Below are 25,501 nucleotides of genomic sequence, written 5' to 3' on the forward strand. Positions count from 1 at the left end.
AGAGAAGAGTGTGCATAATGCACTTTATAAGAAAGTCAAAGTTAGAAAAGTTGACTGGGTGTAGGATCCAAGGGGCTCCCAGACATAAGGATTTCAAGAACGACAGACGGACACAGCGATACATAGGGGTTGATTTACTAAAGGCAAATCTACTCTGCACTTGGAAGTGCAGTCGCTGTAGATCTGAGGGAATCTCTGCTGATTTTATCATCCAATCATGTGCAAGGAAACAAAACACGCTGTTTTTCATTTCCTTGCATGTTCCCCTCAGATCTACAGCGACTGCACGTCCAAGTGCACAGTGGACTTGCCTTTAGTAAACAACCCCCCATTGTTACCTTGTTTTAGACCAGGCCAACTTTAATACAGAGCAACTTGTTGTGCTTGAACAGTTATCCGTTAGGTGTGTTACCCTCCCCCGCTGCTTCTTCCTTCTCTGTGTGCCCCGAATGTGTCAGAAAGGAAAAAGCGACCACTAAATCAGCTTTTCTTCTGCAGCACAATTCTGCTCCGTTTGCGGTCTCTGGAAATGCACCAGCAAGCATGTCCCTGGTCCGCATCACCACTAACACATCTTGTCTGCTGGCAGAAACTAAACAGAGTTCAGATCTGCCCGAGATGCCAATTAGCAAAGAACTACCATCTAGTGGGTTGGGGAAGGAAAACAGACAATTCTCCTTCTATGGGGACACTGGTGTGCCCTTGTCTGCAGGGCTGAAGTATTCCAGATCTGCAGTGTGTATCTTTACTAGAGGCACCCATCATGGCTCCAGACACAATGTGACCAATGAGGGGTGTCTAGGCATGTACCCCTTCGCCTGTCACTCACCCCTGTACAGTGCAGTCGGGTGCTGAGACTTCTCGCCATGTGGGTACAGCAGCACATCCAATGAACAGGCTGTGATCTGCACATGGAAACACAGACCCTGAGTGTGAGTATAGGCTTTATTCACTGTCAGGATATGGAAGCTTCTGGAAGAAAGCACTGAGCTGGGGTCAGGTGACTGAGAACCTCTGATCTACATGACAACGGACTGAACAGAGGAAGGGAACCTATTATCAGGGAACAGGAGATATAAATACAGTCATGGGGGAGGGGGACACAGGAGGAAATCACATGACCAGCATGTACAGAGCACACAACACGTGTTCCTCTCCTCACCTGAGACGGCTTCCATCCTCAGCCTGATGCACGCTTCTCCCTGCAATGACAACACAGCGTCAGAACACACAATATATAGATAGACCCCTCCCCCTCCACCAATCACTTCACACACAGTGTCCCCCCTCCCCCAGGCCGGAGCACATGGCTAGAATACTGTCACCTCACCTCACGTCCGTACAGCAAATCCACCGCTCACCCCTGCAGGCAATTAGTGATGTCCAGGTCGTTCTTTTCAGTGAACTGGATGAATCGATTCCTCTGACTGGAAACAGTTCACTAGTACGCGCCGCTCAATAGACTAGCAGAGCAGGCCTGGTAATGTGACCATAGAGTGAGAGAGCTCAGCCCCTCCCTGCAACCAATCACAGCACACTGAGCTGGATAGAATCTTCAAACACTTCTGAGTCACAAGCACACCGAGTTAACCAGCTAAGCCCCGGACCATTTTGTTGCTTAAAGGGGTTGTAAAGGAAAAAAATGTGTTTCATAATAAGCATCCTTTACCTGCAGACATTCCTCTTTTCACTTCCTCATTGTTCGTTTTTGCACAGAAGTTGCTCTATTTCTTCTCTGTTCTGTTCACTTCCTGCTTGTCTGATTTTTACTGACCACCGTGATGGGAGGCTTTACTGCGGTGGTCAGTGACATGCTCGCCCCCTCCTGGGAACTACATCTGTGTGGCAGGACGCTCTCTACGTGTTAGAGACTTCAAGGAGGTGTGAATTACTGGGTGTGCCGCAATGCATACTGGGAAATGTAGTTCTTACATGAACGAGCGCCGCAAACCAGGAAGTGAAGGAGAGAACAGAAACTAGAACGCCGGAGGTGATATAGATGAAGGAATTTTATATTTACTAGTTTTTTAACAGAATCATTACACTATTCTGTCTGTCTACTTTGCAGACATTAATTTTAGGCACATTTTTTTTCCCTTTAGTGACCCTTTAAGGAACAGGCCACTTTTTGTGATTTGGCACTGCGTCACTTTAACTGACAATTGCCCGGACGTGCCAAATTGGCGTCCTTTTTTTCCCACAAATAGAGCTTTCTTTTGATGGTATTTGATCACCTCTGCGGTTTTTATTTTTTGAGATATAAACAAAAATAGAACGACAATTTAAAAAAAAATGCAATATTTTTTCTTTAATAAATATCCCCAAAAAAATAAAAAAAAATAAAAAATTTCCTCAGTTTAGGCCGATACGTATTCTTCTACCTATTTTTGGTAAAAAGTTGGTTTGCGTAGAATTTATAGCGTTTACAAAATAGGGGATAGTTTTATTGCATTTTTTTTTTTTTACTACTAATGGCAGCGATCAGCGATTTTTTTCGTGACTGCGACATTACGGCGGACACTTCGGACAATTTTGACACATTTTTGGGACCATTGTCATTTTCACAGCAAAAAATGCATTTAAAATGCATTGTTTACTGTGAAAATGACAATTGCAGTTTGGGAGTTAACCACAGGGGGCGCTGAAGGGGTTATGTATGACCTAATATGTGTTTCTAACTGTAGGGGGGTATGGCTGTAGGTGTGACGTCATCCATTGTGTATCCCTATAAAAGGGATCACACGATTGATGACGCCGCCACAGTGAAGAACGGGGAAGCTGTGTTTACACACGGCTCTCCCCGTTCTTCAGCTCCTGTGACCGATCGCGGGACTCCAGCGGCGATCGGGTCCCGGAGCTTCGGAGCGGGTCGCGAGCGCGCGCCCGCGACCCACGGCTGGGCACTAGCACAGGACGTACCTGTACGTGGATGTGCCCAGCCGTGCCATTCTGCCGACGTAAATGTGCAGGAGGCGGTCCTTAAGTGGTTAAAGGAGTTGTAAAGGAATTTTTTTTTTTTTTGCTGAAATGACTGTTTATAGGGTATAGAGACATAATAGTTAACAGATTCCTTTTAAAAATGATTAAAAATAGATAAAAATCAATCATATAATGTAAACAATAAAAGCAACAATCAGCGCACAAAGAATACAGTTAAACTAAAAATATTGCAAGCTGAACACAGAAAAACGGTAATCACAACCTTTTTTTCATTTGCAATCATATAATGTACCTAGAGTTTCAGTTTCGTTTTTGCATCTAGTTTCATGCTTCTGTGATGAACAGAGACAAAGAGCCAATACAGGGCAGTGATGGTTTGTAAAACGAAACTGATTGGTGTTGAGACACACAGTAATCACACCTCCTTGATTAGTGCCACAGAGAGAAAGCTCTCATGACCTTTTTCATCAGGAAACAGACTGTTCAGAACAGAGAAGGATTACAGCAAAAACCAACAATGGGGATTGCATTGGCATGGCATTTATACAGTGATTAGTGCTATAAATATGCATTGATTGCTTTATAAATGTCACTGGCAGGAAAGGGGTTAACACTGGGGGGCGATCAAGGGGTTAACCTCTTGACCACCGCCCCATGGTAAAAAGACGTCCTCTTTTTAAAGATGGATATCTCGGTAACGGCAGCAGCTGCTGCCACAACCGAGATATCCATCTCTTCAGTGGGCGGTCCTGTACACGATAACGGCGGTCTCCGCGGCGGATTCGCCATTATCGGTGGCGGGAGAGGGCCCTCCCGCCGCTCTCCCGTGCCCTCCGCCGCTTACCGTAGCCGTCGGTAGCCGCGGAGGCGATCGGGTCCGTTCGGCAACTGACTGGGGATGCGAGTGAGGGAAAAATCGCCCCCACCCGTCCCCATAGCTCTGCTGGGCGGAAGTGACGTCAAAATGTCAGTCCCTCCCAGTGTCTTAAAGAAACATTTTTTTTTTTTTGTCATTTGAAAAAATGACAGTTTCAATTTTTTTTCTTTTTTTGCATTTAAGTCTAAATATGAGATCTGAGGTCTTTTTGACCCCAGATCTCATATTTAAGAGGACCTGTCATGCTTTTTTCTATTACATTCCTTGTTTACATTCCTTGTAATAGGAATAAAAGTGATCAATTTTTTTTTTATTTCAGTGTAAAAAATTATAAACTAAATAAAAAGAAATAAGAAAACAAAAATGTTTTTTTTTAAAGCGCCCCGTCCCGACGAGCTCGCGGACAGTAGCGCCCGCATATGAAAACTGTGTTCAATTCACACAAGTGAGGTATCGCCGCGAACGTTAGAGCGAGAGCAATAATTCTAGCCCTAGACCTCCTCTGTAACTCAAAAAATGCAACCTGTAGAATTTTTTAAACGTCGCCTATCGAGATTTTTAAGGGTAAAAGTTTGACGTCAAGCGTGACATGTTGGGTATCATTTTACTCGGCATAACATTATCTTTCACTATATATAAAACAATTGGGCAAAATTTATTGTTGTCTTATTTTTTAATTAAAAAAAATGATTTTTTTCCCAAAAAAAAGTGCGCTTGTAAGACTGCTGCACAAATACGGTGTGACAAAAAGTATTGCAATGACCGCCATTTTATTCTCTAGGGTGTTAGAAAAAAAATATATAATGTTTGGCGGTTTTAAGTAATTTTCTAGCAAAAAAAAACTGTTTTAGTCTCGTAAAAACACTGAATCTGAAAAACAAGCCCGGTGGTAAAGAGGTTAAATGTGTCCTAGGGAGTGATTCTAACCATGGGGGAGGGGACTGACTGGGGGAGGTGAACAATCGGTGTTCCTCTATACAAGGAACACATAATCTTTCTCCTCTCCCCTGACAGGACATGGATCTGTGCGTTTACACACACAGATCCACATTCCTACTCTGTGACACGCAATCGTGGGTGCCTGGTGGACATCGCAGCCGCTAGGCACTCGCACCAGCTCCCGAGTGATGCACGCCCCCTAGACGGCCAGAAAGCCAAGGACGTCATATGATGGCCGCCCGGGATGACAGAGCCACCTTGCGGCCGTCATATTATTATCTGTGGAATGGGAAGAGATTAAGGGCACGTTCACACCATACATGGTAACTGATGGGAAAACTGCGCAGATTTCACTTGCAGAGACATCAGTTTTCTTGCACGTGGACATCAGTTTTTATGCACATCAGTTATGTGCCCTATTCACACCAATGTTGATGTCACACCAGTTTTTTTCCTGTGCATAAGGCTGGGTTCACACTGATGCGAATTGGATGTAGATTTCTCCGCATCCAATTTGAATGACAGGAGAGTGTGACTGTCTCTCAATGGAGCCCGTTCACGCATCTTTGGGGAGGCCAAATTGCAGGGGGTCCTGTGCGTCTTTTGGTCCATTTCAGGTGCGAATCCAGCCAAAAATTTGCACCTGATTCGCACCTGAAACGGTGAACAGGGATGCACTGGACCCCGCAGCCATTGTGAACCGAGCTTTAAACTGCATACACGTTGCAGATTCCTGCACAGAAGAAATCTGCACGTTGTGGTGTGAACAGGGCACATAGAGAACCATTGTTCTTTTGTGCCCTTGCAGAACAAGCGCAGAAAAACAAACGTCTCTGAGCCATGGTGTGAACAAAGCCCAAAACTGATATGAAAGACAAAACATTTGTGTATAGATATAAAATAACATTTTAAATACCCCTTTCCTTTTTTTTTATAAGTGATCACAGCTGAGGGGAGGAGAGGAAGCAGAGCTTGAATGGCTGTGCAGAGGGGGCATGTCAGGACAAGTCTGATCATCGGAGGAGAGCAGGCTGAGTTACCAGCATAGCTAGAGAACTGACCATGGGTTTGTTCTCCTGCATAGTGTGGTCTGTTTTTTTTTATAGAAAATCAGAGGGACTGGCAGGATCACCAGGGATTTCACACAAAGAAAGCAATACAAAGAAAACAGGATAGGCTTTCATAAAATTACATGGTACAGCAGGCACATACAGTGGGGATCGAAAGTTTGGGCACCCCAGGTAAAAATTTGTATTAATGTGCATAACGAAGCCAAGGAAAGATGGAAAAATCTCCAAAAGGCATCAAATTACAGATTAGACATTGTTATAATATGTCAAAAAAGTTAGATTTTATTTCCATCATTTACACTTTCAAAATTACAGAAAAACCAAAAAATGGCATCTGCAAAAGTTTGGGCACCCTGCAGAGTTAATATCTTGTACTGCCCCCTTTGGCAAGTATCACAGCTTGTAAACACTTTTTGTAGCCAGCCAAGAGTCTTTCAATTCTTGTTTGAGGTATCTTTGCCCGTTCTTCCTTACAAAAGTCTTCCAGTTCTTTGAGATTTCTGGGCTGTCTGTCACGCACTGCTCTTTTAAGGTCTATCCATAGATTTTCAATTATGTTGAGGTCAGGAGATTGTGAAGGCCATGGCAAAACCTTCAGTTTACGCCTCTTGATGTAATCCCCCGTGGATTTTGAGGTGTGTTTAGGATCATTATCCATTTGTAGAAGCCATCCTATCTTTAACTTCAGCTTTTTCACAGATGGCATCAAGTTACCATCCAAAATATGCTGAAATTTTATTGAAATTTTATTGAATCCATTTTTCCTTCTCCTTCTTGTGAAATGTTCCCTGTGCCACTGGCTGCAATACAACCCCAAATCATGATTGATCCACCCCCATGCTTCACAGTTGGACAGAGGTTCTTTTCATTAAATTCTGTGCCCTTTCTTCTCCAAACGTACCTTTGCTCATTCCGGCCAAAAAGTTCTATTTTAACCTCACTGGTCCACAGAACTTGTTTCCAAAATGCATCAAGCTTGTCTATATGTTCAATTGCAAAGTTCAAACGCTGATTTTTGTGGTGAGGACGTAGAAGAGGTTTTCTTCTGATGACTCTTCCATGAAGACCATTTTTGTACAAGTATCTCTTTATAGTGGAATAGTGTACCACAACTCCAGTGTCTGCCAGATCTTTCTGGAGGGATCGTGCAGTCAAACATGAGTTTTGAATTGCTTTTTTCACAATCTTGCGAGCTGTTCTGTCTGATATTTTTCTTGGTCTTCCAGATCTTGCTTTAACTTCCACTGTTCCTGATGACTGTCATTTCTTAATTACATTCCGAACAGAGGATATTGACATCTGAAAACGCTTTGCTATCTTCTTATAGCCTTCTCCAGCTTTGTGAGCATCAACTATTTTCAGTTTCAGTTTTCTAGACAACTGCTTAGAAGAACCCATGGTGCTGATTGTTGGGGCAAGCTCACATGAGTCTGGGCATTTAAAACCTTTGAGATTGACATCACCTGGTCTTCCCAGACGATTATTGAGAACAATCCATGACACGGGCAGGTCGTAGCTTTGCAAAGGGGGAAGTGCATGCTATAAATTCTGCAGGGTGCCATTTTTTTGTTTCCTGTAATTTTGAAAGTGTAAATGATGGAAATAAAATCTAAAATCTAACTTTTTTTGACATATTATAAGAATGTCTAATCTGTAATTTGATGCCTTTTGGAGATTTTTCCATCTTTCCTTGGCTTCGTTATGCACATTAATACAAATTTTTACCTGGGGTGCCCAAACTTTCGATCCCCACTGTATCAGGAATATAAAATGTTGGGATAACAAATACGTTAAGCGGAAGAGGGAAAAGAGCAGGGATTTCACATTCCCAGACTGCTGGAGCAGCTTGGGGCTTAAGGATACCATCTGTCAACTCAGTACACATATATGTAGACCTGGAACAACCTGCGTCCTCTGTCAATTGTTTTTTAAAGATACACTATATTATCAAAAGTATTGTGACATCTGCCCTTACTACACACACATGAACTTTAATGGCATCCCAGTCTTAGTTTGTAGGGTTCACTATTAAGTTGGCTCACCCTTTGCAGCTATAACAACTTCAACTCTCCTGGGAAGGCTGTCCACAATGTTTAGGAGTGTGTCTATGGGAATGTTTGATCATTCTTCCAGAAGCGTATTTGTGAGGTCAGGCACTGATGTGGACGAGAAGGCCTGGCTTGCAGTCTCCGCTCTAATTCATCCTAAAGTTCTATCGGGGTGAGGTCAGGACTCTGTGCAGGTCAGTCAGGTTCCTCCACCCCAAACTCACTCATCCATGTCTTTATGGGCCTTGCTTTGTGCACTGGTGTGTAGTCTTCTTGAAACAGGAAGGTGCCACATCCAAACTTTTCCCACAAAGTTGGGAGCATGAAATTGTCCAAAATTTCTTGTTATGCCGACGTCTTAAAAGTGCCCTTCACTGGAACTAAGGGGCCAAGCCCAACCCCCTGAAAAACAACTCCACACCATAATCCCCCATCCACCAAATGATTTAGACCAGTGCACAAAGCAAGGTCCATAAAGATATGGATGAGCGAGTTTGGGGTGGAGGAACTTGACTGGCCTGCACAGGAGAGCCCAGATAAGTGCCAGTGGGTGAAAAGAAGGGGTAATATCCCCTCTTGCCACCTGTAAAAGCAATATAGCAGCTAATCAGCCATTAGGATTGCTTTTAGATGAAAAAGCATCACTGGATGGAAAAAAATACAGCAGTTATGGCATACAGCTGCAGTTATAACCACTTAAAGCCAATTTCATACATGTATGTGATTTGGTGGCAAGTGGGCTGGGTTGCCAACTGCCAGTAAATTTACTGACAGTTTGTAAAAATCTGATTTTTTTTTTACAACTGCCAGTAAATATCAGGGGCTGATAGTTTTATGCTGTGTTGACATTTTAGGTGTAAATCAAGCAAATTACTTTGTTATAGGTATTGGCAGTGTTTCCATATCATGTTTATACTGTTCAAATATTCACTGTGTTAGTTTTCAATAGGAGTTCTGTAATTTCTCAGGTTGCCAGTTAAAAATATGCTCCGCCAGTAAATTTTCCATGTCTTGTCAGTAAAAAATGCTAGTGGGGAATATTAAAAAAATAACTTAGTTGTATCAGCATTTTTTCAAGAGGAGTGAGTAGGTGTGGATCTGTCAAACGACCCAAGTTGTGCCTAAAGGGGAAGCTGCAGTGGATAATTATAGAGTAAAAAAGTAGGGGGAAGGTTGAACTCCTCCTGCAACTGGGAGAAGGTCTATAAGCCTTGGGTATTATACCACTGAAACAAATATCTAATTCCTTGTGTAGATCACGTTTGTGGGTCAGGAACTGTAAGCAGCTCATTCAATGTGGGCTTATTCCATAGTGGGTTGTTTGGGGAACTAGTCCACGGGGCCGTACATATACGGGTCACTACTGTAAGAAATAAAGACAGAGTAGTTTCCAGCATGGTGGTACCTTTACAAGGGGGTACTTGTGTTTTATAGATAATGTTTAAAAAAACTAGACTATAGCAGCTTTAGTGGCTGTACAGGCGTTAGCCAAGGAGGGACGAAGCCAGTGATGAACACTGACTAGTTGTGACTCGTACAGTAAAAATTAGGAAATGCTAGATCCGCCAAATGGGTCTGTAATTTCTAGAGGTTTGGCTAGAAGTGTATTATGGTTTTGTGCTGCCCTAGGCAAGACTAAAATCTGGTGCCCCCCCCCCTCAGAATTAGTCAAACCCCTTCCTGTTTAAAACCCACCCCTTATCTGTAAACTCCACCCCTTCCTTTTTAGGCTCCACCTCAGGAGTTGGCCAGAGGCTGGGGACATCATCAGAGACTGCAGACTTTATCAGGGCTGCGGACATCGACAGCATCCTTAATTTTTCTAATACATTTTCCGGTCATCATTACTTACATGATACATCACTGTGACAGCCCCCTCTGCTAAGACAGCCAACGTGAGTCAAGACCGCCCGAGCACAGCCGAAGTGAGCTGAGCGGGGACTGCCGCTTCCCGCCCGAGTATAGCCAAGGTCTGCTGAGTGGGGACTGCCCCCCCGCCCAACCAAAGCCGAGAACAGCACAGCTGAGGTGAGCTGAGACCGCCCCTCTGCTTGAAGCATAGCCGAGCCCAGCTGAGCGGGGACCGCCCGAGCACAGCCAAGCCATTCACTTTATGGGGGACTCTATTTGTGCGGCCGTCAGGACTCATGGGGGATTTTTTTAGTGCGGGGGTGGCTTTCTTGCCGCCCCCCCACAAAGTGCCACCCTAGGCCTGGGCCAAGATACAACACTGGGTTTGGCGATGCCAGAGAAACCTCGTGCAAATGGCATCAATCTGTTTGACTTTACAGAGAGAATTAGCCACAGCTTTGGTTTTGGTATTTTGGTAGATAAATCATTTTGAGAAGATTAACTCTACCCATGAGATCCAATGAAGGATCCATCCACTGTCTGGTCCACTCTACCCACATACAGAGAGATACAGAAAGATTCTTCTATAGTGAGGCCTCGAATTGAAGAAGATGTACAAATGCCAACAGGCAGCAGTTCTAAGGCCAAAGCAAATAATAATAGGGTAATGGACACCCCTGGCATGTACCTCGGTAAATGGAGAAAGCAGCTGAAGCAACATTTTTTACATGAACTCCAGGCTACCAGGTTGGTATATATTAGTCATATCTAAGCTATCATCTGAGGAGGAAAGCCTTCAAGCTGCAGTACATAAAACAGGCCACTCTACGCTGTCGAAGATTTTACAAGAATTTAAGGCCTGGTTCACACCTATGTGTGTTTCAGTGCATTTTTTTAGTTTTGCAGAAACGCACTGCAGTCCATTTAACATGGTTTCCTAGGAGTCATGTTCACATCCGTGCATTTTCTACCTGTGTGTTTTTTTTTTTTGAAAGGGTGAGGGGCTTTTTTTCCTGCAGCAGGTTGTGTTTTTGGTTCCATTGACTTTAACAGAAATGCAGTAAAACGCATAAAAAATGCAGTGCTTACGTGTTTTATGCATTTCTGCTGCGTTCTTGCTTTGTTTTTCCTGCAGCCAACAAACACCTCCCAAAAACAAAAAAACGCATAAAAAAAATACAAAAAACACACCAGGAAAATGCATTAACCACAACATGCATTGATGTGAACTAGGCCTAGGCTGACAATGGCTCGCATGCCAGAGTGATCATGAGGGTATTGTAAGTTGTGAAAGAGCCTCTGAATAGTCATTTTGGTAGATCTTCCAGGAATAAATATCCCCTGATCACTCTTTACTAAAAGTGCAACCACCTTATTCAAAAGTTAGCGAGAACTTTAGCCAAGATCTTAACATTAACAAGATGGGTCTGTAGGATTGAAATGATTAACCCCTCCCTCAAAGAGGAGGAAGAATGTCCTCCTCCAAGGCTGTAGTGAAGGTCCTGAGAAGATAGGGACTTAATAAATGTTTAAATGTAGCATACCATTTGGCTGGGAAACCATCCAGGCCTGGTGTTTTATGAGAAGGCAATCATGAAATCACAAACTCCATCGCATCAGTAGAGATAGGCGTATCCAGTCCTTGGCTTCGGTGAGGAGACAGGGAATGGTGAGAAATATATGCCAAATATTTGGAAATGGTCATCTGGATATTGTGCAGTACTGGCATTCAAAGAGCAAAAGGACATGAAGGCATCCAGAAACTCATGGGGGTGAGGTGCTAAGTTGGCCAGTGGAGGTTCGAATGTGGTGGATAGAGGTAGGGACATACCTCTATCCTCCAGAAAGTAGGGGTGCAACGGATCAAAAAACTCACGGTTCGGATCGCTCCTCGGATCAGAGCCACGGATCGGATAATTTTTCGGATCACCACCATATATAGTCCACACTGTAATATCCACATCTCCCTCCACTGTAATGTCCACATCTCCCCCACTGTAATGTCCGCGTCATCTCCCCCACTGTAATGCCCACATCATCTTCCCCACTGTAATGTCTGTGTCATCTTCCCCACTGCAATGTCCACATATCCCCCACTGTAATGTCCACGTCATCTCCCCCACTGTAATGCCCACATCTCCCCCACTGCAATGTCCACATCTCCCCCACTGTAATGTCCACATCTCCCCCCATCTCCCCCACTGTAATGTCTGTGTCATCTTCCCCACTGCAATGTCCACATTTCCCCCACTGTAATGCCCACATCATCTTCCCCACTGTAATGTCTGTGTCATCTTCCCCACTGCAATGTCCACATCTCCCCCACTGCAATGTTCACATCTCCCCCACTGCAATGTCCGCATCTCCCCCACTGTAATGTCCGCATCTCCCCCACTGCAATGTTCACATCTCCCCCACTGCAATGTCCGCATCTCCCCCACTGTAATGTCCACATCTCCCCCCATCTCCCCCACTGTAATGTCCACATCTCCCCCACTGTAATGTCCACATCTCCCCCCACTGTAATGTCCACATCTCCCCCACTGCAATGTCCACATCTCCCCCACTGCAATGTCCACATCTCCCCCACTGCAATGTCCACATCTCCCCCCCATCTCCCCCACTGTAATGCCCACATCTCCCCCACTGCAATGTACACATCTCCCCCACTGTAATGCCCACATCTCCCCCATCTTCCCCACTGTAATGTCTGTGTCATCTTCCCCACTGCAATGTCCACATCTCCCCCACTGCAATGTCCACATCTCCCCCACTGCAATGTTCACATCTCCCCCACTGCAATGTCCGCATCTCCCCCCATCTCCCCCACTGTAATGTCCACATCTCCCCCCATCTCCCCCACTGTAATGTCCACATCTCCCCCCATTTCCCCCCACTGTAATGTCCACATCTCCCCCACTGCAATGTCCACATCTCCCCCCCATCTCCCCCACTGTAATGTCCACATCTCCCCCACTGCAATGTCCACATCTCCCCCCCATCTCCCCCACTGTAATGTCCACATCTCCCCCACTGCAATGTCCACATCTCCCCCACTGTAATGTCCACATCTCCCCCACTGTAATGTCCACATCTCCCCCCATTTCCCCCCACTGTAATGTCCACATCTCCCCCACTGTAATGTCCACATCTCCCCCACTGCAATGTCCACATCTCCCCCCATCTCCCCCACTGTAATGTCCACATCTCCCCCACTGCAATGTCCACATCTCCCCCACTGTAATGTCCACATCTTCCCCACTGTAATTTCCACATCTCACCAGTCAGCGCAGCTCTGGGAAGCTCACCTAGGCCGCCGCCGGGTGTACCAAGATGGCCGCCGCTCCGGAGCTAGGCCGATGACTTTCCTATGGGCTCAATCCGCAGATCGCGTGGTGTGCCGATTCGCAGACGTTGACCCGTTCGGATCACGGATCAATAACGATCCATTGCACCCCTACCAGAAAGGGTTTGGCTAAATATGCTAGAAGACGACCAGCCTGGTTACAAAGCTCAAAAGCGTTTTTGGGTAGTGTATAGCATTTTCTTTTTAGTGAAATCTAAGAAATTAAAGCTCATATTCCCTTTATGTAACCAGGTAGCATGAGTATCTGTGGTAGGGCCAGCAGTGTAGTCAGTCTCAGTTTGAAACACAGCAGCTTCTAGTTTGTCTGTGCATACTTAAATGTTTAGGCCAAAATGTTTTCTGCTACATGTCTGTGGCAAAAAGAAATCCCAATAAGGGCATCTTAATTGTTTTGTGTGAACGTTATAGAGTCTACAAACTATTGTGTGTGTATATATATAAGAAAGTTGATCTATCCCGATGCACTGACTGCTTATCTAATTTCTTGAGGCCCTTAAAATGCCAGGACAGTACAAATACCCCTAAAATTTTTGTAAAGTAGACAGTCTGGGGTACTTAGCATAGTGAGGTTTTAGAATTTGTGATCTTTTTGTCACAAGTTTTTAGAAGATGAAGAAATGAAACACACTTTTTTTTTACATACTGTCACCATTGCAGTACAATGTTATCATATGACTGGTGTGGCGGCGATCAGGGGTACTGACTGGTGACAGTATGTAAAAAAATAAAAAAATTATTTGCAATTCGATTTTTTTTACTACAGTGGAACCTCGGTTTAAGAGTAACTTGGTTTGAGAGAGTTTTGATTTGCGAGAAACTTTTTTTTTTTTTTAATTCTGACTCGGTTTGCGAGTGTTGACTCGCAAGACGAGCAGAATTCAAGCTAAATAGGCCTGCAGTACCTCTTTTGGCCTGAGTTACGGGGGTGCAGAAGCCGAGCAGAGCAGAAAATAGGCCTGCAGTACCTCATCACAACTTTTTTCAGTTCATGGGGTATACAAACTGAGCCTAGGACAGAACAAATATTTCAGCACTATTGCTTTTACCTATGTTTGTTGGAGAAAAGAACACTATTAGTAAGCATAACTTTATCTAATGCCAAAAAAAATATTTATCCAAATTATTTTTCATACCATAAACTTTAGAGGTGGTAAGTGTCAGCTAGCTGCAAAGGAAACGAAGACATATTTGCCCATAGCAAATAAAAAACTTTTCATTTTCCGACTGCTAGGGTATGCGCACAAGGCTCATTTTCATCAACAAAAATAACAGCAATGAAAATGTATTGCCGTTTTTAATCCTTTTTAATAATTTTAATATTTTAATTCTTCTTTTAAACAATGCTTCCATATTTCATTCAGTCTTCATTCTTTTTTCAATCCTTTTTTCTAGCTGTTTTTTTTCACTGGAAGATGCACAAACCTAAAAAAAAAAAAAAAAAATGAATGAAGACGGATTAAAAAAAGGAATGAAAACGGAGACCTGCTTTCCGCTTGTTATAGGGGCCTGCAGGTCCAAAACTGCAGCATGCTGCAGTTTAAGGCTCCATTCACACTAATGCGTTTTTTTTTATGCATTTAGCAGAAATGCAGGGACATTTTTTAACATGGTTTCCTATGAAACATGTTCACATCAATGCTTTTTTGTGCCTCTGCGTTTTTGGAAAGGGTCGGGGACTCTTTTCCCACAAAAAGTAGCGTTTTGCATGTAATAGAATTCAATGGACCCACATCCAAAACACAAGTACCGTGTTTTTACCATGATTTTGCCGTGATTTGTGTTTTTCTTTTTTAACCTGTTTATAGCTGGTTGTTACAGGAAATGTAAACAAAAAAAAATTGGCGTCTAAAAAATAAATAAATGTATATATATATATATATATATATATATATATATATATAAAAAAAACGGAAATCGCGGCAAAATTGCGTGTCGAAAAACGCAGCAAGCACCGCAAAAAACACTCAAAAGCAACATGCATAGTTGTGAATCGAGCCTTATGCCGCGTACACACGATCATTTTTCGGGTTGTAAAAAACAACGTTTTTTAGGCTCTAGAAACTTTTTTTTCAACCCGATCATTAAAACGGCCTTGCCTACACACGATCGTGAAAAAAAAATGCTCTAGCAAAGCGCGGTGACGTACAACGGCACTATAAAGGGGAAGTTCCATGCGGATGACGCCACCCTTTGGGCTGCTTTAGCTGATTGCGTGTTAGTAAAAGACGATTCGCGCTTTTCTGTCTGTTACAGCGTGATGAATGTGCTATCTCCATTACGAACGCTAGTTTTACCAGAACAAACGCTCCCGTCTCATAACTTGCTTCTGAGCATGCGCAGATTTTTCACGTCGTTAAAGCCCACACACGACCATTTTTTACAACCCGAAAAACGACAACGTTAAAATCTTTGTTAAAAAATAGAGCATGTTCGCATTTTTTTTGGCCGTTTTTGCTCTGAAGCCCACACGTTCGTTTTTAATGACATAAAAAAACCGTAATTTTTTACAACCCAAAAAATTATTGTGTGTACGCGGCATAAGGCTCGGTTCACACTGCTGCGCTGTGAATTTGTTCAGTTTTTTTTGTGTGAGGTGCGAATTTACTGCAAATTTCAGGAGTTGGACATAGCTGTGATTGATGTTTTAGCCAATGGAATCACAATGTAAATTTCAAAAAAGGTGTTAATTTCCTGGTTTTTGTAGAGAGTAGTGTGGTGGAATTCGCACATATGTCAACCATCAATGCCATTCCAGAACGATTTACATTGATGTCTATGGAGACTAAATTGGCAACGCAACACTGTAAACTCACACAATACCCTTTTTTTTATCTCATCGCATTTGTAGAGGAATCGCAACGCAAACGACCGTCATTGAAAACAATGACTTTTTTTGGGCGTGGCCAGCACGGCATGTGAACGGACGCAGGTTCACAGAGCTCCGCACTGATCCTGCTATTATCCGGTTTCCGGCACCGAAAACACCCGTTTTTTTTCCCTCTGAGGGTAGGGGAACGTTCTCCCATCACCCGGCTCTACTCGGACCGCTTCGGGAGGGTATGATGACCCGGGGACAGAGGCAAGACGGCCCGAGGATGGAAATCCAAGATGGCGCCGCCCCACCATCAGCTCAGAAGGCGCGCGGAGGGGACAGAGTGAAGGAGGGGGTGAGTAAATCCCTGAAAAAGGCCAAGGAGGGCTCCGGGGACCCCCCCAAGGACATGAGGTATTATGCCCAAAAATTGGCAGGGAAAGCCCCGGGAGCTGGCGTGCAGCCCATGGATGACTGTGCCCCCCTCAGTGACGCTGAGATGGAGGAGGGAGAGAATGTACAGGGAGCGGGGGCCATCTTGGAACATGCTGGGAGCAGCTCCAGCCTGCAGTGGGACACGAATGATCCTGAGGAGGAGGGGGGAGACCAGCCCACGCTTGCTGCCATACTGAAGGCAGTGAATAAATGCACAGCCTCTGTCAATGGCCTGCAACTTAGATTTGGAAGTTTGGAGGAGGAGGTGAGCCTGATCAGACATGACATACAGAAAATGAGGGAGAGGACCACGGCTGCGGAGGGGAGGATTAGTGATCTGGAAGACAAGCTACCCCCTTTGATTAGAGAAGCCCAGAACACCTCGAGGCTTGCCAGGGCAGTCGATATGCGCGCAGAGGACTTTGAGAACCGTCTCAGACGCAATAATGTCCGCATAGTAGGACTGCCAGAAAAGGTGGAAGGCCGTGACCCAACGCAGTTTGTGGAACAGTGGATGACCGAGGTGTTCGGTAAGGAAGCCTTCACACATTTGTATGCGGTCGAGAGGGCCCACAGAGTGCCTACTAGGCCTCTCCCGCCGGGTAACCCCCCTCGCCCAATACTGGCCCGTCTGTTGAACTACAGAGACAGAGAAATAATACTGAGACTGGCCAGGGAAAAGAAAAATGTCCAGTTTAATGGCACCCGGGTCTCATTTTATCCGGATTTCTCCGCCGCTGTACAGAAGAGCAGAGCTCGATTCACAGAGATTAAGAAACGCCTGCAGAAGGTGCAGGCCCCATATGCCATGCTGTATCCTGCAAGACTTCGAGTTATCTTAAATGGCCAGGCTCACTTTTTTGAACACCCTGCGGACGCCTCTGACTGGTTGGATGCTAATGAAGGGGCACTACGCCAGGTTAGGAGACCCCGGGTGGAGGAGGACTGACATTCTGGATCAACAGTGTATACCCTGTCTATGTTACCCCTCGGATGAGGGACCTGCCGGAAACACACAACATCCTTCTTCTTTTTGCTCTACAATGCGAGTTCGGAAATGCTGTTATTGCCACACCCAGCAATGAGGAGTGCTGTGGCTGAAGCCATAGGTGCTTATCACCTGGAAGAATGCAGGGACCTGTTGTCCCACGGTTTCTGGGGTTGCCAGTTGGTGCCCCACAGTTTGAGCTTACAAAGGGCCTGCGGGCAGATGGGTGCACACCCCCTACAGGCGGTTGGCCTGCACCGAAAGAGAGGTGCGGGTTGTATTGATGCATGGCTGTGTATCTCAGTTCATTACCTGATTTCAATTTACTCCAGAGGTTTTTTTGACGTTTCTTTGCCCTTTTTTTCTTTTTTTTCTCATGGGAGATCAAGTTTTTGCCTTGGCACTTGGAAGATCAACCTATACCTAGTACGAGCCCAGATGCTTGTCCCAACTTCTTCTATTGAGGGGGTGGCGGGTGGTTGGGGTGGAGGAGTTTTTTCCCGGTCCAGTGATGTGCAACAACCTCCCTGATGGCGGCGGTCACTGTGTTATCATGGAATGTTAGAGGACTGCAGGAGCCGCTGAAGAGAACTATGGTATCGTCTTTGATGAGAAAACAGTTGCCTGCTATATGTGCCCTCCAGGAAACTCATTTGACCCCTGACTCTGTTTCTTGTCTGGGGTATCGGTGGGTGGGTAAGGCGTATCACTCCACTCACACCTCGTACTCGAGGGGTGTGAGTGTGATGGTGCATAGCTCACTGGATTATGAAGAAATACATACTGATATAGATGTTGATGGGAGATATGTTTTTCTTTTATGCAAGCTGTCTGCCTTTAAATGTATCCTTGCTTTTGTTTATGTGCCCCCCCCTTACAACAACCAGGTACTACGGGCGTTGGTTCAGTTACAGGTTCGGTTCCCGGAGGTACCACTTTTTGCCTTCGGGGACTTCAACTGCTACATGGACCCTCTGGTGGATAAACATCCGCCGGGTGGGGTTGGGAGGGGGACAAGACGAACGGCCCTCAGAAAGCTGGCGGAGGAGGTGGGGTGGAGGGACCCTTGGCGGGCTAGACACCCCGGGGACAAACAATTTTCATGTTTTTCCAAAAGCCATTCATCCCTGTCTAGGATAGACCTATGTTTATGCTCACATGCTGCCGAGAGGTATGTCTCAGAGGTGGTGTATGGTCTGAGAAGTGTCTCGGATCATTCCCCGCTCATAGTATCCTTGGAGGTGCGCCCCCCTTCTACGGTGGCCAAGGCCCCGTGGAAGATGAACGCCTTCTGGTTGAGCCTTTTTCCGACACATGAGCACATTGAGGCCCGTATTGCGGAATACTGGCGTATACACAATGACACCGACAATATAGCGGTCACTTGGGAGGCCTTCAAGGCCGTCCTGAGGGGCTTGTTTATTACAGAGATCCAGGCCATTAAGGGAAGGACAAATGCACAAAGAGAGGGGGTGGAGAGGATGGCGGAGAACCTTGAGGCCACATTCATTGCTGACCCTTCAGACACAAATAGGGAGGCGTGGCTGTCGGCGCAGGATGCTCTGTACCGGGTCACGACTTCGGGGGCAGAGAGGAAACGATTTTTTCAGAAGGCAGCTTTCTATGAGGAGGGTGAACATACGGGCCGCATGTTGGCCACCATTGCCCACGCCCAGCAGTTGTCTCCCTCCATAGGGGCGCTGCGCGCCTCTGGCGGAGGAGTGACGAACTCCCCTGATCAGGTACTGGCCGAGTTGGTCGGGTTTTACTCTTCCCTATATGACTCCAGGGGTGCATACTCTCTGGACTCACTGGGGGAATATCTGGACCCAGTTCAACTGCCACAACTGTCGGCCGCCAATAGGGAGATGTTAGAGGCCCCTCTGACACTGGGCGAATTGCAAACAGCGACTGGCCTGTTTCCTAATTCGAAGGCCCCTGGAGACGACGGTCTCCCTGCGGAAATATACAAACAGTATGGGGAACTGATACTACCACATCTCTTGAAGGTGTTTAATGCCGCAAGGGAGGTGGGTACTCTTCCTTCATCTATGACCAGGGCGAATATTGTCCTAATCTTGAAACCAGACAAAGACCCGCTTGACCCGGGATCCTACAGACCAATCTCCCTTTTGCAGAATGATGTAAAGATTCTCGCCAAGGTCCTGGCGGTCAGGCTGAATGGGGCCATTTCTACCATCATTCAATCTGACCAATCGGGGTTTATGCCGCAGAAATCGACGGCTATTAACTTGAGGAGACTCTTTCTCAACATACAATCGCAGGCGGATAACATGGGGGACAGAGCTCTGCTGTCTCTCGACGCACACAAGGCGTTTGACAGCGTCGAGTGGGAGTGATGCGGAAATTTGGGTTTGGAGAGGGATTCATTTCTTGGGTCCAGCTCCTATACTCGTCACCAGTGGCGGCGATCAGGGAGGGTGGCAGGGTGTCGCGCACGTTTAATCTACACAGGGGCACGAGGCAGGGGTGCCCATTGTCGCCCCTCCTCTTTGCCCTGGCCATTGAGCCCCTCGCGGCCCTGATTCGGACGGACCCTCTGATCCAGGGATTCCACTTTGGAGACCTGCACGAGAAAATTATGTTGTACGCGGACGACACCATGTTTCTTCTCGGGGACACGGCTGCGTCGCTGACAGAGGCCATGAACGTAGTTCGGCGTATACTCGGGTCTGACCATCAATTGGACTAAGTGCTCTCTGCTTCTGCTCGATCGACGGCCACTTCCGCCCTTAAGCACTATACAGGACATCCCAGTATCTGAGTCTTTTCGATACCTTGGTATTCAAGTTACCGCATGCCCGCTAGATTATGTCAGAATAAACCTTACCCCTTTGATTAATCGCAGTAGGGACCGGGTCAAGGTGTGGAGCAAGCTTAAATTGTCACCAGTAGGGAGGGTAAACTTGATAAAGATGATTCTCATGCCTCAACTATTGGACATATTACATAACTCCCCGATGGTTATCCCTCTGAAAAAATTTAGAATTATTAACTCTATTTTCCGCTCTCTAATTTGGTTAACGAAACCCCCCAGGATTAAACTTGAGCAACTACAGTGCCCTAAGGAAGCCGGCGGATTGGCACTGCCCAACCCCTGGCTCTATTATCTGGCCTCCCAGGCGCAACACATTGCGAGGGTGGTAGGCCCCCAACAGGACCTCCAGCTGAATCTGAGAGATTCCTCGGCTCGGCTGCTCAGATTCACGACCGGGGGGGAAGTGATGGAGGGACTAGAGGCCTTGCAGTACGCAAAATCCAACAAACGGTTCCCCACATATGCACTTATGCAAAAGGTTTGGAACAAGGTCAGGATGATGCAGGGGGTGACAGGATTCACTAAATACAGCCCCATATGGGACAACTTAAACTACCGAGAAATAGCAAAACTACCGTATGGTCTGAAGTGGAAACAATATGGGGTGTCCCTCTTATCGCACATAGTTAAAGCAGGCCGGTTGAGATCCTTTGCTGAGCTCAGGGCTGACTTTCAACTTCCAGCGTCCATGCACTTTTACTATCTTCAACTCAAACATGCATTTGATGCTCAGAGGGAGGATGATATATGGTCCATGGACGCGGCGCCGCTCTTTAACTACTTGTCCGAAGTGTCCACCTACAAAGGGTTCATATCCAGTTGTTATGCTATGCTGTTAAACCTCTTCCTGCCGGGTGCCCCTCTCAGGGCGGCGGCGCGGTGGGAACAGGATGTAGGAGAGTTCGAGGATGAGCAGTGGGAAGAGGCCTTGCAGGCGATTCCCGCATGCTCCCTGAATGTGGCACAAAGACTCTCGCAACTTTACATCCTCTTACGGGTTCATTACACGCCGGCCAGGCTGGCACGGATGGGACTGGGGGTAGACCCCTGCTGCACCAGGTGCTGCAGGGATCACGGAGATCTCATCCACCTTCTGTGGCGGTGCCCGAAGCTCCATATATATTGGACGGGGGTGGTAGACACGATTAACAGGGCCTTTCAGACCCAGGTTCCCTTGGAGCCCAAGGTGTGTCTTCTAGGGATCACTGAGGGTCTCCTGATGGACGAGGTTCCCAGACAGGCTATAGGCAGGGCCCTGTTCCAGGCTCGCCTGGTGATACTGAGACACTGGAAGGACACTGAACCACCTACAGTGCAGGAATGGATCAAACAAATGGGAGTCACTTTGAGGTTGGAAAAGGTGGTGTATCAGAGAAGGGGGACAAGCGGCAAATATGAGAAGTTATGGGCCCAGTGGCTTGATGTTCCGGGGCTTGCCCCGATAGACCTAGTATACGACAGATTATTCTAGGTTGGCGCCCAGCAGGATTGGGAACACTGGCGCATGCCCTGGAGGGGGGAGGAAGGGGGGTGATTGCAGGGAAACCTACTATGTTGCGGGGATGTGATTGAAGTGCACTGTTTTGCTATAAATGTACTCTCCTATGGGAATTTAAATGTGACCCTGCTCTGGAAATTGTAAACTGTTATCTTTTTTACATATGCTCAATAAAAACCTTTGTTTGAGAAAAAAAAGAAAGAAAACAATGACTTTATGGATGACATGCGAATTTAGAATGTTTTTGATGCATCACATTCGTTATGAACTCGCATCAGTGTGAACCGGGCCTTAAGGTATGAAAGAAAATGCAATGTACCAAAAACACATGGCTAACATTTAAGTGAAGAGACTGGCAAAAAAGTAAGACCTGAATGAAGAAGCACTGTCCTTTCTGCTTTTAGTAGAAACACGAGGAATAAAAAGGATTAAAAACACAGTTATTAGATGGCAGGGTGCACATACCCTAAAAATATTTAAAAGGGGAAACTGGAAAATGTTGTTTGTGATCTCCTGTGTCATTACTTCCAGGCCCCACAAACACTCGCCTTATGTTCCCTATTTCACCAGCATACTAAATCCGGTGCAGCTCTGCATAGAAACCAATCAGCTTCCAGGTTTCATTGTCAAAGCATAATAACGGAAGTTTGAAGCTGATTGGCTACCATAAACAGTACCAGACTCTGAGTGCTACAGTTTTAGTAAATCTCCATCAGTGTTAAGCCCCATACACACGGTCACACTTTTTGCCAACCAACTTCAAAATCTGCAAGTTTTCTAATTTGTCTGACTGTGTGTACGCCCCATCGGACCAACTTGTTCGGTTTTCATCCAACAAAAAGTTGGGTCTGCAAACGGACCAACTTTTCGGCAACAAAAGTCCGATGGTGCCTTGTCTGACTGTGTTTACAGCAATCCAACCAACTTTTGGACAAAGTGCAAATACGCATGCTCAGAACCAATGTTAAAAGCAACAAACAATAGCAGAAGTTAACCAAAGGGTGGCGGTAAAGAGCAGAAAATAGCAAAAAAAACACGTGATGTTAGGAAAGTTTTAGAAAAGTTTGCAGAAAAGTCTGACTGTGTGTATGCTATGGGTGTGGCCGGACAAATCAATTAGGAAAAAAATCCAAGGGAAATTTTGTTGGACGTCTGCCTTTAGTTACTTATGTCTGCATTTATGAAATTGTTAAGAAAGAAGAAATATAGGCAAAACTTTTTTTTCATTTTGGATAGAGCATGGGAGGGTAGTAACTCCTGTCAAAGTTTTTATCCATCTGTGTCCCAATGGGTAGATTTCCCTTCACTTCCTGTCCCATAGCCATCCAGGAAATGAGAAGAAACCCCTGCAAATTAAGGGAATTCCTTGGGGATCCCCCGATCACCCTGGTCCCCATTAGGATATTTCTTTCCTGAGGACAACCCAGAATGGTCCTAGGTGGTTCAACCTCCTGTCCTAAGACCCCATTGCCTCCTGGGAAATGATGACACTCATTTCCCAGGAGTCTCTGGGCATTACTGTGCCTAAAAATCACCCAGCATGCACCTCTCCCTGAAAACCAGGAAGAAAAAAGAACTGGGCTTCACATGCCCACACATATGATGAATACGGCTACAACATGAGCTGGAGGATATAAGGCAATGGTTTACAATGATTTCAGGAACGATTGGGGCGCTATTAATATGTTTTAGGGACTATTTAATGGGATTAATTTTAGCTTGCAAAAAAATAATAAAATTATGCACGGAACCCCGCTTTAACAGGGGCACAGACAAAAATAAAAACTGACAGGTGCTCTAATCCTTCTCGTCTTTTTCCAAAACAAAAAAATAAGTTTTGCCTTTAGTTATACTTGAAATGCAGTTCAGGAGTACATATGTGATCCTGTTCCAAGTTTACAGTCACATGACAGTCAGACTAAAATCCGTTTTACTGTGAAATGTCTGACAGCAGCAAATCGTTTCCTTCTGACTCCCATGCAGACATCACATTGAAGTCATTAGCTCCGTCAGAATGAACAATAAAAAGAAAATCTGCAGCATAAAAGTGCTGATGTAAACCTTATCTATAGTTACATGTGATAACACATGGTAATATCTCACCTGGTCATTTACACCTGGCTGTCCTAATACACCGCCTGGTGGCCGAGGCTCCCAAGGACTGTCATGACTCTGAGGACGGCTGATCAGTTTTACTGCTGAAGGTATTTCACACGAGTCCTGATATGACTGTTTTGTTGGCGTGTGGATCCATGCATGCTTCTTTTGATCTGGACAATGAAGTTCTATGAAAAAAAGTGCAGAAAAATTAGAATTTCACACTCCGTTCTAACAAAAGATCATCAAGACTAGAGGGCAGTTATGAAAAAGACATTATGTAGGTAACAGTTATAGGTGGATTTTTATTTCATTCAATGACTGATTTTCTGAACCTGCTGGGGCCACCGGAGATCTTACTTCTGGATTTCTCATTGAAAATCATCTACCTGCTGATAATAGTTTTTTTTCTTTTGCCAAGTTAGTTCAGCATTCTGTGGGAGCTTTAGGGCACTTTCTTACTGGCAGGACCCGGGTGTCTGCGTTTTTTCGGCCGCTGGCGGGGCACTTTTAACTCCTGCTAATGGCCAAAAAAGGGTTAAAAGCACCGGCAAAGCGGCACTTTGCCGCCGCTTCGGCAGCGCTGCCCATTGATTTCAATGGGCAGGGGCGCTTTAGGAGCGGTATATACACTGCTTCTATAGCGCATCAAAGATGCTGCTTGCAGGACTTTTTTCAACGTCCTGCCAGCGCACGGCTGAAAGGAAAGGCGCTTTAAAGGTGCTATTTTTAGTGCTATAGCGCTTGTAAAGCATCTCAGTGTGAAAGGGGTCGTACTAAACCTGATGCACCCAGAATCTGGTGCAGCTGTGCATCGTAAGCAATCAGCTTCCGGGTTTTATTGTAATTTAATTTGAATTTACTATCACTTTTACCTACAGGTAAGCCTATAATAAGGCTTACCTGTAGGTATAAAGAATATCTCCTAAACCTATACGGTTTAGGAGATATTCCATTTGCAATGCGCCACTGATTGCAGCAGCGCATGCGCAGCGGGGATCCTCGGCTTAGGGGCCGGCAGTCGCCGGACCTTGCCGGAATGAAGTCTCCTGCGCGCATGCGCGGGAGTGACGACATCGCCGCTCCAGCCAATCACAGCGCTGGAGCGGCGATACCCGGAAGACACGCCGAGGCAAGATGACATCTCCCTCGGCGTGGACCAAGGTAAGTTCTCTACACCTCGTTCCAAGGTAAGTATTTCATAATGAGCTAGTACACGGTGCATATTAGCTCATTATGCCTTTAGCCTTTCAGGTGTAAAAAAAATTAAATAAAATTATTGGGTATACAACCGCTTTAACAAGCTGAAGTTAGAAGCTGAAAAGTTAGTATGCACAGCTGCACAGAGTACACCAGTTGTAGTAAATCTCCCCCATGTCTTTGGCTGTTAGTACTAGATGACAGATGAAGTTTTGTTCTCCAAGCATGAAATAAAGGCAGAGCAGTGGTGTTTCCTACAGCAATGTGACATTTTTGGGGTAGTAGAGATGAACAATAATATGAACAATACTAGAATGTCAGTTGAAGCTGAAACCTAAAAATTCTCCCCTGCAGTGGGGTTGCGTCTGCAATGCAAGGGTTGCCTGCTTGTTTAGTCTAGGGCAGGGATCTCCAAACTACGGCCCTCCAGCTGTTGCGGAACTACACCTAAATGCACCAAAAACGCCCTAAGGGGCCAGTTCACACCATAGAAATGCAATCCGGATGCGTTCCAGGTGCTTTAATTGCATGCACGTTTTT

General features: G+C 45.6%; 1 protein-coding gene across 1 annotated transcript in view; it reads right to left on the minus strand.

The window, feature by feature from the left end:
* LOC120940396 overlaps positions 1-25,501 on the minus strand; it is a 100,426-nt gene that overhangs the window by 18,517 nt on the left and 56,408 nt on the right. Inside the window, exons 7-8 of the mRNA XM_040353228.1 lie at positions 23,768-23,949; positions 1,163-1,202 (exon numbers count right to left, since the gene is read on the minus strand). Of these exons, the coding sequence (XP_040209162.1) occupies positions 1,163-1,202; positions 23,768-23,949 (222 nt within the window). The remainder of the gene's footprint in view (positions 1-1,162; positions 1,203-23,767; positions 23,950-25,501) is intronic.

Source organism: Rana temporaria, chromosome 1 (genome assembly GCF_905171775.1).
Source record: "Rana temporaria chromosome 1, aRanTem1.1, whole genome shotgun sequence".
Lineage (NCBI taxonomy): Eukaryota > Metazoa > Chordata > Amphibia > Anura > Ranidae > Rana > Rana temporaria.